Source organism: Arabidopsis lyrata (genome assembly GCF_000004255.2).
Source record: "Arabidopsis lyrata subsp. lyrata unplaced genomic scaffold ARALYscaffold_4, whole genome shotgun sequence".
NCBI lineage: Eukaryota > Viridiplantae > Streptophyta > Magnoliopsida > Brassicales > Brassicaceae > Arabidopsis > Arabidopsis lyrata.
The window spans coordinates 11655964-11668366 of NW_003302552.1; the positions used below are offsets into that span (position 1 = coordinate 11655964).

Sequence of the window (12403 nt, forward strand, 5' to 3'; positions counted from 1 at the left end):
TCGAGATAAAACGATTCAAGGCCGCAATCCGCCCAGTCAACCGTTGTACTGCTGTGAAGTTTTTCGGAGATGGCATGTTTAGAAAGGCGTTAATTTGATTTGGATTGGCTTCAACCCCTCTTTCTGTCACGATATAACCAAGGAATTCCCCGGATGGGACTCCAAATGTGCACTTCGCCGGGTTCAGCTTCATTTGATATTTATTGAGAATATCAAAACATTCCTCCAAATGCTTAACATGATCTCCTTTCTTCAACGATTTAACCAACATATCATCTATGTAGACTTCCATAGTCTTCCCGAGGTGATTGTGAAACATTTTGTTCACCAACCGTTGGTAAGTCGCTCCTGCATTTTTCAAACCAAAAGGCATTACCTTGTAACAGTAGATACCTCTATCTGTGATAAATGACGTCTTTTCTTGATCGTCGGGGTTCATCATTATCTGATTATAACCCGAGAAAGCGTCCATGAACGTTAACAACTCATTTCCAGCGGTGGACTCTACAAGTCGATCTATATGCGGGAGCGGGAAACTATCTTTGGGACACGCTTTATTTAGGTCTGTAAAGTCGATGCAAACCCTATCTTTCCCATTCTTTTTCTTGACAACGACAGTGTTTGCTACCCACTCCGGATATTGCACTTCTCTTATGGACCCTATCTTCAAGAGTTTATCCACTTCGTCGTTTACTATTTTTGCCCGCTCCACTCCAAGCTTTCTTCTTTTTTGTTTCACCGGTTTGAAGCTTGGATCTACGTTTAGTTCATGACAAATTATACTCGGATTTATGCCCGGCATGTCCGCTGCTGACCATGCAAATGATGCTTTGTTTTTCCTTAAGAGTTCGATCAAAGCTTCTTTTATTTGGCCAGTCAAAGTTGCTCCAATTCTAATTTTCCGGTCCGGCTTGTCTTCTTCCAGTACCACTTCGACTACTACATCCTCTTTCTTCTGCCCACTAGGAAATTTTGTTTTTAGTCCTTCTTTTGCGGGCTTCGTTAATTGCTATTGAATCTTCATACGGTGGCTAGCTAAGTAACAAGTCCGTGAAGCTTCTTGATCTCCCCGAATTGTTTCCACCTCATTTGATGTTGGAAATTTGATACATTGATGATATGTAGAGGGGACTGCTTTCATTCGATAAATCCAGGGAGTCCCGAGGATGATGTTGTAAGCAGCGGGCTTATCGAAGACAACGAAGTCCACGATCTTCGATACCTTCTTGGCAAGGACCGGTAGCTTGATTGTTCCGAGAGACATGGCTGACTCGCTTGTGAATGCAACTAACGGAGATGGGGGTCCTACTATGTCTCCTCGGCTGATTCCCATTTTTTCTAGAGTACTTAAAAAGATCAAGTCGACCGAACTGCCTGTATCTATAAGGATCCTTGATACTTCGAAGTTTGCGACGTCAAGAGTAATGACTAGAGCATCGTCATGCGGTCTTTCGAGATGCCGCGTTTCTTCTTCGTTAAATGATATTGAAGCACCTTGAAAATCAATTTCTTCACTCAAGCTTGCTTTGAGTAAGACATTTCGTCTATGTTTTTTGATGGAACTTATTGAATCTCCGCAAAATCTGGAACCTCCTAGAATTACATTGATCTTCCCCTTCGAACTCCTTGGTTCTTCCTCGTTGGATAACCTTGGTCTTTTGGAATCTTGATCTTTGGAGTTTTCCTTTGCTTCGTGGTATTCCTTCACAAAATCTGTTATATCGAATTTAGAAAGATTGCCACTAGCCCAAAGCTCCGCGAGGTGCTTTTTAAGAACGTTGCAATCCTTGGTTAAATGTCCGGTTACTTTATGAATGTCGCAATATAGACTTTCATCACGGACCCAAGTGTTTGATCTTCCTTTCCCTTGGAATTGCTTCCCGACGGAATTGTTGAAGGGTTGCGACCCAAACTTCCTTGGTCCTTTGCTCTCTTTAGGCTCGAACTTCTTGGTAGGGACGGTGATTGCCGGCTTTTCTTGTTTATTCCGTTTGGCAAAACTTTCTTTTTCGTCTTCTACCTCCATCCAATTGTTTGCGCGGAAGAGTGCATCCTGAATTGTGTCTGGTTTATGAAGTATTAAGTCTTCTTTAAACCTTGAATCATGTCGCAATCCTTTTCGTAGGGCGGATAAAGCCGATTGCTGGGAGATTCTTGGGAGTTTTGACAGCACTCCTTTGAATTTGGTGATGAAAACTCGAAGTGACTCATTAGATCCTTGCGTTAAGTTCCAAAGATCGGCATCCGAGACGCTTTTATCCATAAGGATAGAGTATTGCTTTAAGAACACGGCTGATAGTTCGTCGAAATTGCTGATCGAACCCGGCTCTAATTGGGTGAACCACATTAGAGCTTGGCCACATAGATTTTCCGAAAACAGTTTGCAATAGCCTGCGTCCTCATCAGCTTCATCCAACTCGACTCTTCCTGCAGCGATTAGAAAGGCTGCGAGATAGCTTTTTGGATCCTCCAATCCGCTGTAAGGGTCCAACTTGAGCTTCCGGGAATCTTTGATCCTCAAACTTGCAATTCGCGGGATAAAAGGGGTTCGCCTAGCTTCTTCAATGACTCGATTGATGTCTGGCTCCGAACTTGTAGCCTGATGAAATTTTGATTTCATTTCTTTTAATTCCTGGCTAACTTTCCTCATGGTCTCGAACTGGTCGAGGTTCTCCTGCTCGTACTGAGCTGCAAGTTGTTCTTCGTCCCCGAGCTGCGTCTCTTCTTCCGACGTCTGAGCTACATTATTAGTAGCACCGGGAGTTGTTTGTCCGCTGGTTTCATTTCGTGCAGCGGAATTTGGTGAGTTGAATATCCCTCTTCGGGTTCCCACCGGGTTTCCTGCACTTAGAGAGCGAACACGAGTTTGTATATTATTGACATTTTGACTAAGAGATACCTGGGATGTTTGCAACGTATCGACGGCCTTCTCCACATCCGAGAATTTTTGTGATATGTCCGACATGGTTTGCTGCATAGCTTTGAGGGTTTCGGCCAATGATGTTTTAACGGCGTCTCCTCCGGACATTGTCGCTTATCTCGGAAATGTAGAAAAGAAGAAATCTGACCACTCAAGAATCCTGATATTCCCCACAGACGGCGCCAAAATGTGGATGTCGGATTCACACACTCAAGTATTTTTGTTAAGTGGGAAAGATTATTCTTGAGGGACAAAAAATGAATATATAAAAACTTGTAAATTGATACGAAAATTGCTATATATTTCACTCTCGAGAGGAAGATCCCCTTTACATGGCCATCGGCCTCTATATTTATACACCGATAAACGACATTAAAATGAGTAATTAAGCACAATTATTTCTTCTTAAATGTGTCCGTTTTGATTCTCCGGCTTTAATGCTCAACGTTTGAATTTGAGTTGACTCTGATCTTCGTGGGCCTCGCCTCTTTTGGCCCAAGTGTCCGTAAACCGACTTACCCGTGTCTTCTTACACCGAACTCGTGTCACAGTGTAATCACTTCGGATTCTCGAAATGGTGACAACCACTTCGACCGTCCCTTCGGCTCACGGGTCCAATGGGCTTCATCCTTTATGGGCCATTATCTTGATCACGTGGCAATCTTTGGTTGGTCTCGTACTTCTGGTGCGGGATCCGACACCAACAATAACCCTCTCTTTCAACATTAGGGAATTTGATTCTTGATATTTCCCACCAAACTTTAAACTACTATGGTTGTGATTGATAATAGTGGTAGCGGTATATGGTATACAACTTTTGTTGTAACCAATTATAAAAACGATACCAAAAACAATACAAAAAAAATACTTTCAGGTTTTTTGTATTGCCTTTTTCCTTATCGCTAATGTTTACCGTTTTTAATAATTTATCTACCGCTAACTGCTCTATTTATCCGCTAAAAATGTTGCATCGTTTTGTGTTAACAATTAGATTCTTTTTTTTTCTTTTTTTTTTTGCAGATATTGATGCAATTTGTGACCTTCTCTTAGGCCTGGACAAAAAAACCGGACCCGAAACCCGGACCGATACCCGGTGATATCTCTGTATTTTACCGCTTTTAAGCACACTTTTCTCGTGCATTTAGCTAAGTTTCATCTCTTTTTCATTGCATCCATAGTCCTTTTCTTATCATTTTCATCACTTAGTACGATTTGCATTGCATGGCATAGCATATCGCAAATTGGATGTGTTTCAGGTATTTGGAGCTTATTTGGGACTTAATGGATGCAAAGAAGAGAATTGATGATTCAGAACCAGTCTGAAGTCCCTCAAAGATCGACTCAGATGGAAGTCTTGCATTGCGATTTAGCTTCAGAGCTCTTCATACAAGTTATAGGAAATTGAGTTACCTTTCCAACGGAGGTGATTTCAAGCGAATCAGAGCTTTGATGCAAGAGTTATGGTGGTTTTAATGGAGACATATGCAGAAAACTGGTTGGACTCGACAGGAGGTCGAGCAGGCGCTCAGAAACCACCAAGGGTTGGACTCGACCACACCAAATCGACGTGAGGTCGAGTAGGACACCATCAAGGAGCACCCTTTGAAGAATCACTCCCCCTCGACCACATGGACTCGACGACACGTCGAGTAGGACGCCAGGAAGCCGCCTGGGAGCAGACTCGACCATATGGACTCGATGACACGTCGAGTAGGACGCCAGGAAGCCGCCTGGGAGCAGACTCGACGTCACGTCGAGATGGACATCAAGGCGCCACCTTTGAGAATCACATGGTCTCGACGTGGCAGGCTCGACGACACGTCGAGTTGGCCTCCACCGACTCTCTATTTTGTCCTGTAGCCAATTAGGGCAACCTAGTATTTCCTATAAATAGGGGTACATGCTATTGTCCAGCGGATATTCCTTTTACCCAGCAGATATTCCTTTGTTCTCTCATAAACCCTAGTTTTTGTAATCGTTTTTTCTGTTGATCCTTTAAGTTTTTGCATTTCTTTTCTTCATCAAAGTTGTAGATCTGTCTCTTATCTATAACATACTTGCTTTTCAATGATTTCTGGGTTTGAAACGTTTTCTGGGTTTTTATGCATGATGTTCTTCAGTGTTCTTGAGTAGTGGATTAGGGTTCTTGAGGATGGGTTAGATTAGGTGTGGAATCCTTAGTATATTTAGGTGGTTAAGTGTAGAATTGCTTGAATCCCTTATGGATTAGTAGTACTTAGTGCTTATTCCTTTCTGATCAACTGGAATTTGAACCCAGACATTTCCACACCCACCAGGTGTTCGATGAAATGTCTGAACCAACTATTCCAGAGATTTACATACTCTAGCCCAAGAGATTGGATGTTTAGAATGTTTATTGACTATATTAGATTGAATCTTATTGCCTGCTTTGCTAGATTTCGCTAATGATGATTAGGTCTGGAACTGGTATTGCTTGAGGATCTCTGTCATGAGAGTGAATTGGTCTGTAGTTGAATCTATTGTCTAGGGATAGCCTGTTTGGATTGTTAACCACCTAAGTAGATTAAGGAGACTGCTATAATCGATTACCCTATCCTCAGGACCTTTTATCTCATTTGATTGCTTATCTCTTTACCTGCTGCTTACCTGTTACTTATCGCTGCTTAGTATTGATAGTTCTTTCTCTTTATGCATGATCACTCCTGTTCTGTAGTTTTATCGTTTATGCATGATCGCTTAGGATTGTTAGATAAACAAACCTCTATTCTGCTTGGCTTGACTTAGTATTCTCTGATCGCATCTTGATTGATAGTAAGAGCACCTGATTGGATTGATAACCTCTTATACTGCAATGACATGAAAGTATATTAGGGTAATTGATAGCAAAAATCCTAGTATATTAGGGCTCAGGGAGTATTTGACATTGCGTTTTGTTTTCTTATTTCAAATTTTGCATCATTGCATCTAAGGCATAGAAAAACCATAAAAATTTGAAATTTTTCGAAAATGATTTCACAAAAACAGAGTGTTCATATAGCTTGCATTGTCATTTTAGGATTGTTTTAGTATGCTTTCACTTAGGGCTGTTGCATCATGCATTTGCATCGGAGATTATGATGATTATAACCTTGTAAATATGCCTATTCACTAAGTAGAACTCAGTGCCCTGGTTGTTAGTTCTCTAATGCACAATCGACTGAACTTGAAGTAAGACCGCACCATCTTTTGAATTCAACGCTTGACTTTCTTGTTTTTAGTCGAATCTCGCTTTGATCTGATGCCATTCCCTATCTATTTGAACTTGAATTTTGACTTATAATTATCATGCTGTGCATTGTGCTATGAACTCATGGATACCTTAAAATACTTGGACTTTCTTTTACCTTTTGATCACTCTTGCTAGTCCAAGTAGCTGACTCCCATCTTTGGAGCAGTTATTCCCCACCCTTAGCCTTAACCTTCTTTCAAGCCATTTATCATTTGTGTGTGAATGTGAGGCCCTATTCCGATTGAGCTTGGTAGAAAGTGTTAGGTCTGTAACGACAAGGATAGTATCTCATGTAGTTCTGGTTCACGTTATCTGGACCAGATAGGACTAGGTGGGTGCTTAATTTTGGGTTTGGGTTGTGTTTAAAAGAAAGAAAAGGTTTTGTTCATCATTGAAAGAAAAGGAAAGGGAAAAGAGTCCTAAGGAGAAGTAGCTAAAGTAAGAGAAGTCTAGTAAAGGATTTGGGTGTGCTAAAGTAAAGTAAAAAGGGTTCTGTAAATAGCTTAAAGAGATTGGGCAAAAGCCTTGTGTTTATAAGAAGAAAGAAAAGGGAACCCTAGTTGTTAAAGAATCCTAATCCGCTAGACAGAGCAAAGTAAGAAAGCTTCTCCTAGGATAGAAAAGCAAAGAAAAGAAAGGAATGATGTGAGTAAAAGTCTGTAACTGTTTGGAGTGCAAAAGGGTAGAGTTAAGTTCATGTTCTGGGATTAGAAATAGGACCTCCATTTGGGTTGAAATTGATTACATTCTGGGTAGATGGGGTCTTATCCTTGTATGCATAACTTGATACTCACCTTTAGCATTCACCTAAAGCTCAATCATTCTTGAGAGATCCCCTGTTGCGATTTAAACCAGATCTTTAAGGGACCATCTTTGTCTCTAAACCTTTACCCTTTAGCCAAATGTGTTCATATCCATTGTATAGTATGATTCACGGTTCCTACTTAATAAATGTTAAAGGGAATGTGCAGATTTGAATGCTTGATTTGATTAAGGAAGAGGTTAGGTTGAGATGTGAAGAAGATGACTAATGTTTTTAAGTAGAGATCAGTCAACCATGAACTCTAGAATTAGCAACCTGGACATTGAATTCACTTACTCTATATGCATGTTTTGGTTCTGAGTCTCCACCTTCAAACCTCTTCTCCAGCTTGGTTCTATCTGTTTGCTTGAGGGCAAGCAAGAGCTAAGTTTGGGGGAGTTGATATCTCTGTATTTTACCGCTTTTAAGCACACTTTTCTCGTACATTTAGCTAAGTTTCATCTCTTTTTCATTGCATCCATAGTCCTTTTCTTATCATTTTCATCACTTAGTACGATTTGCATTGCATGGCATAGCATATCGCAAATTGGATGTGTTTCAGGTATTTGGAGCTTATTTGGGACTTAATGGATGCAAAGAAGAGAATTGATGATTCAGAACCAGTCTGAAGTCCCTCAAAGATCGACTCAGATGGAAGTCTTGCATTGCGATTTAGCTTCAGAGCTCTTCATACAAGTTATAGGAAATTGAGTTACCTTTCCAACGGAGGTGATTTCAAGCGAATCAGAGCTTTGATGCAAGAGTTATGGTGGTTTTAATGGAGACATATGCAGAAAACTGGTTGGACTCGACAGGAGGTCGAGCAGACGCTCAGAAACCACCAAGGGTTGGACTCGACCACACCAACTCGACGTGAGGTCGAGTAGGACACCATCAAGGAGCACCCTTTGAAGAATCACTCCCCCTCGACCACATGGACTCGACGACACGTCGAGTAGGACGCCAGGAAGCCGCCTGGGAGCAGACTCGACCATATGGATTCGATGACACGTCGAGTAGGACGCCAGGAAGCCGCCTGGGAGCAGACTCGACCACGCAGGCTCGACGTCACGTCGAGATGGACATCAAGGCGCCACCTTTGAGAATCACATGGTCTCGACGTGGCAGGCTGGACGACACGTCGAGTTGGCCTCCACCGACTCTCTATTTTGTCCTGTAGCCAATTAGGGCAACCTAGTATTTCCTATAAATAGGGGTACATGCTATTGTCCAGCGGATATTCCTTTTACCCAGCAGATATTCCTTTGTTCTCTCATAAACCCTAGTTTTTGTAATCGTTTTTCCTGTTGATCCTTTGAGTTTTTGCATTTCTTTTCTTCATCAAAGTTGTAGATCTGTCTCTTATCTATAACATACTTGCTTTTCAATGATTTCTGGGTTTGAAACGTTTTCTGGGTTTTTATGCATGATGTTCTTCAGTGTTCTTGAGTAGTGGATTAGGGTTCTTGAGGATGGGTTAGATTAGGTGTGGAATCCTTAGTATATTTAGGTGGTTAAGTGTAGAATTGCTTGAATCCCTTCTGGATTAGTAGTACTTAGTGCTTATTCCTTTCTGATCAACTGGGATTTGAACCCAGACATTTCCACACCCACCAGGTGTTCGATGAAATGTCTGAACCAACTACTCCAGAGATTTACATACTCTAGCCCAAGAGATTGGATGTTTAGAATGTTTATTGACTATATTAGATTGAATCTTATTGCCTGCTTTGCTAGATTTCGCTAATGATGATTAGGTCTGGAACTGGTATTGCTTGAGGATCTCTGTCATGAGAGTGAATTGGTCTGTAGTTGAATCTATTGTCTAGGGATAGCCTGTTTGGATTGTTAACCACCTAAGTAGATTAAAGAGACTGCTATAATCGATTACCCTATCCTCAGGACCTTTTATCTCATTTGATTGCTTATCTCTTTACCTGCTGCTTACCTGTTACTTATCGCTGCTTAGTATTGATAGTTCTTTCTCTTTATGCATGATCACTCCTGTTCTGTAGGTTTATCGTTTATGCATGATCGCTTAGGATTGTTAGATAAACAAACCTCTATTCTGCTTGGCTTGACTTAGTATTCTCTGATCGCATCTTGATTGATAGTAAGAGCACCTGATTGGATTGATAACCTCTTATACTGCAATGACATGAAAGTATATTAGGGTAATTGATAGTAAAATCCTAGTATCACCCGGACTGAAAAAACCGGTTCGGGGCGGGTACGGATAAGAGGAAATTACCTCATTGGGTACAGTTTTTGAAAACCCATGGGTATCGGATCGATCCGGGTAATACCCGTTACCCAAACAGGGTACCCGGATACCCGAACATATGATTAAATATCAAAAATATTAATTATATATAATTTTAATATAATTAAATTATCTAGAATTACAATTATAAATCTAAATATGTCAATTAACTTTAGACTTAAATACCCAAAACAACCAAATTATCCAAAAATTATTTGTTATGTTTGTCAAAATTTAGCAAAATGTATTCAAATATAACTAAATTTATTAAAATTTAACAAATTTTTAAGATTTTTTTCGGGTACCCGATATTTTACGTATAAAACCCGACATTTTACATATAAAATATCCGAACCGAACGGGTACCCATATTTTTCGGGTATTTATAGGGTCTAAAATGTTTTACCCAAACCGACCCGCACCCGACGATACCCGAACCGGACCGGAACCGCATGTTTAGAAATACCCGAATGGATCGTAAATTCATTACCTATTTAACCCGAATCCGAACGGGTTTTACTCGAACCCGAACGGGTTATCCGTATGCCCAGGCCTACCTTCTCTAAAGCCCATAATTTATTTTAGTAATCAAGAATCTGATCCATATAATGGGCTTGTTAGTTTCCCAGGCCCAATAACAAAAACTCATCTCTCTCTTTTTTGGTTCTCTCTCTCTCGCCGAGCTTCGTCACCACCTCCGGCGAAGCAGGCTGCTGATTCTCTAAAACACGGCGCCGTGAAGAAATCAGTGTACTTCATCTCTCTCCAATCTTCTATCATTCCGAGTTGAGGAAGCCAACATCGAATCCTTCAAAGCAAACACTTTCTCAACCCAGCTCCATTGAGCTTTCTCAGGTAAAGGTTTGATATTCAATTACGCATCCTTTATCTCCGATATGGACTACAATGTATTTAAAGGTCTTCGAGTATGCAATTCTCAAAGTATTTTGTTATTTCGTATTTTTGCTCACCACTTGTTCGACGAAATGCCTCTTAGAGAACTTTGGCTAAAATGTCATTCTTAAATTGGATACTTGTGGCTAAATGTTGGATTTTGTAGCAGACTATATGAAAAGCTTGAGTCTTCAGATGATTTAGCCCAAATTATGGCAATTGCTTTTGCTCGTGGATTTCGAAAAGCTTCATCTTTTCTTAGATCTTCATATCCAGTTCTCATTTCTTCCAGGTTCGTTTATCCAAGACTATACAACACATTAGTTTAGTATGGGAATGCCCTAAATGTGATTATATTCTTGTCAAATTTCCCCCACTAGGTTGCTTCCTCAATGCCACGAGTTTTATGATTCAACATCGATGTTATCAATCTCAAGACCGATATTTAGGAATTTCAGTCATGGTACGGTGAATCTTGTGATATCAGAAGGGAAACCGAAGTTTGAAACTCGGGAACTTGATCCTCCCAAGAAGTATAAGTGGTTGACGAAAAAGCGGTTGAAGTTGAAAAGAAAGAAAGAAAGAGAGGAAAGGAATGCAGCTAATAGGAAAGACCCGCGGCGACTTACTGTTAAAGGAAAGAAGAAAAAGTTTGTTAATGCAGAGGAAAGAATCAAGTACAAGCTTGAAAAGGTCTGTGAGAGTCTAGTCTAATTCAATAGCAAAGTCTATGAATTTAATGTATTGAAGTGTGTGTTTGGTGTTGCTCTGTGTATCAGGCGAAGATCAAAGAAGCGTTGCTGATTGAGAAACTAAAACGGTATGAAGTTGCGAAAGTGCAGGGACCTGAGGTTCGACCTCATGAGATTACCGGGGAAGAACGTTTCTATCTGAAGAAAATGGGTCAGAAAAGATCTAATTACGTACCGATTGGGAGAAGAGGAGTGTTTGGCGGTGTTATTCTAAACATGCATCTGCATTGGAAAAAGCATGAAACTGTTAAGGTTATTTGCAATAATAGTAAACCAGGCCAAGTGCAACAATACGCGGAGGAGCTTGCTAAACTGAGTGGTGGTGTGCCTGTTAACATAATCGGCGATGATACAATCATATTTTATAGAGGGAAGGGTTATGTGCAGCCACAAGTTATGTCTCCAATCGATACATTATCGAAGAAAAGGGTAAGTCCTCAACGTGTTATTCGTTTTGAATCATCTTACTGTAGATGAATGGGAGGTATAACCTTACCTGCTTACGGTTTGCATTTTGAATTCCGAAACTAGAAACCTTACTATTGTTAGAGGCTTATCTTTTGTTTCAATTTGGTTTTGGCTATTAGAGATTAGTTTATCATTCTGCAGTCTACTCATTTGGTTGGGGCTATATATGTCTTGTTTGCTAGTTCCTAACAGTCTTGTTTCTATTGCAGGCATATGAAAAATCGAAGTACGAACAATCTCTTGAATCTGTGAGACATTCTATAGCAATTGCAGAGAAGGAACTTGAACTATATTACAGGCATGTTGCTCTTTACGATGACCCGAATAACAGAAACCCTCTTTCGATATTGGATGATTCTCCATCGGAATCACGTCAACACCATGACAATGAGCTTTATCTGAGTTGTTTGGATACCGACGCTAATTCCGAAGATGAAGGTGAAGAGCTCTGAATTAGATAATGGTTCTTCTTCTTCTGCAAAGGAAGAGTTGTCTAAAAGTGAAAACTGATAGCGAATTGGATGTTTAGAAACTTTGGTTTGTAGGTTTGGTAATAATTAAACGCAGAAATTAAATGATTTCTTGTGTAGTAGGTGCAAAATTAAATCCAATCTATATATGTACAAACTTCTCAAAAACTTTAAAAAGAATAGAGTTTTTTTTAAGTTTAAGTGTATACTAAACAGTAAACCCCATTGTGTAAGAGAGAATGCATTTACATATTGTGATATGTTTTTATTTTGTCAACAACACAATTGCGAATTTAGTAACTCAACTCATTGTATTAGAGAGAATGCATTTACACATGACTACTAACTATTTTTCTTTTGTCAAACAACATGCAATGTGCAAATTTAAATTCGAGTGGTAATATAGCGAGAACACTAACACAAATAACTAGATTACAAACTATCTTCTTATAGCATAGAATGATAGAAATCTTCATATTTTCCAAAATTATTATCCTTCGATAGTCTATGGTTTGACCCAAAATTTAGCAATTTGAGAAATAATGTGGAGAAAAATCAGGCTTTCATGTAGAAAAGTAAACAAT

The 12403-nt window shown here is 40.0% G+C and overlaps 1 protein-coding gene across 2 annotated transcripts; it reads left to right on the forward strand.

The window, feature by feature from the left end:
• Nucleotides 1-9850: 9850 nt before the first annotated feature.
• LOC9316992 (uncharacterized CRM domain-containing protein At3g25440, chloroplastic) lies at nucleotides 9851-12017 on the forward strand. 2 transcript variants are annotated; one of them, XM_002879047.2, is made up of 5 exons: nucleotides 9851-10090; nucleotides 10299-10421; nucleotides 10510-10822; nucleotides 10909-11310; nucleotides 11559-12017. In XM_002879047.2, the coding sequence occupies exons 2-5, from the start codon at nucleotides 10342-10344 to the stop codon at nucleotides 11799-11801; spliced, it is 1038 nt and encodes a 345-aa protein (XP_002879093.1). In that variant the 5' UTR covers nucleotides 9851-10090; nucleotides 10299-10341; the 3' UTR covers nucleotides 11802-12017. The 2 variants fall into 2 exon arrangements, with proteins under 2 accessions (XP_002879093.1, XP_020883974.1); XM_021028315.1 differs by having other exon boundaries at nucleotides 9856-10090; nucleotides 10296-10421.
• Nucleotides 12018-12403: the final 386 nt, after the last annotated feature.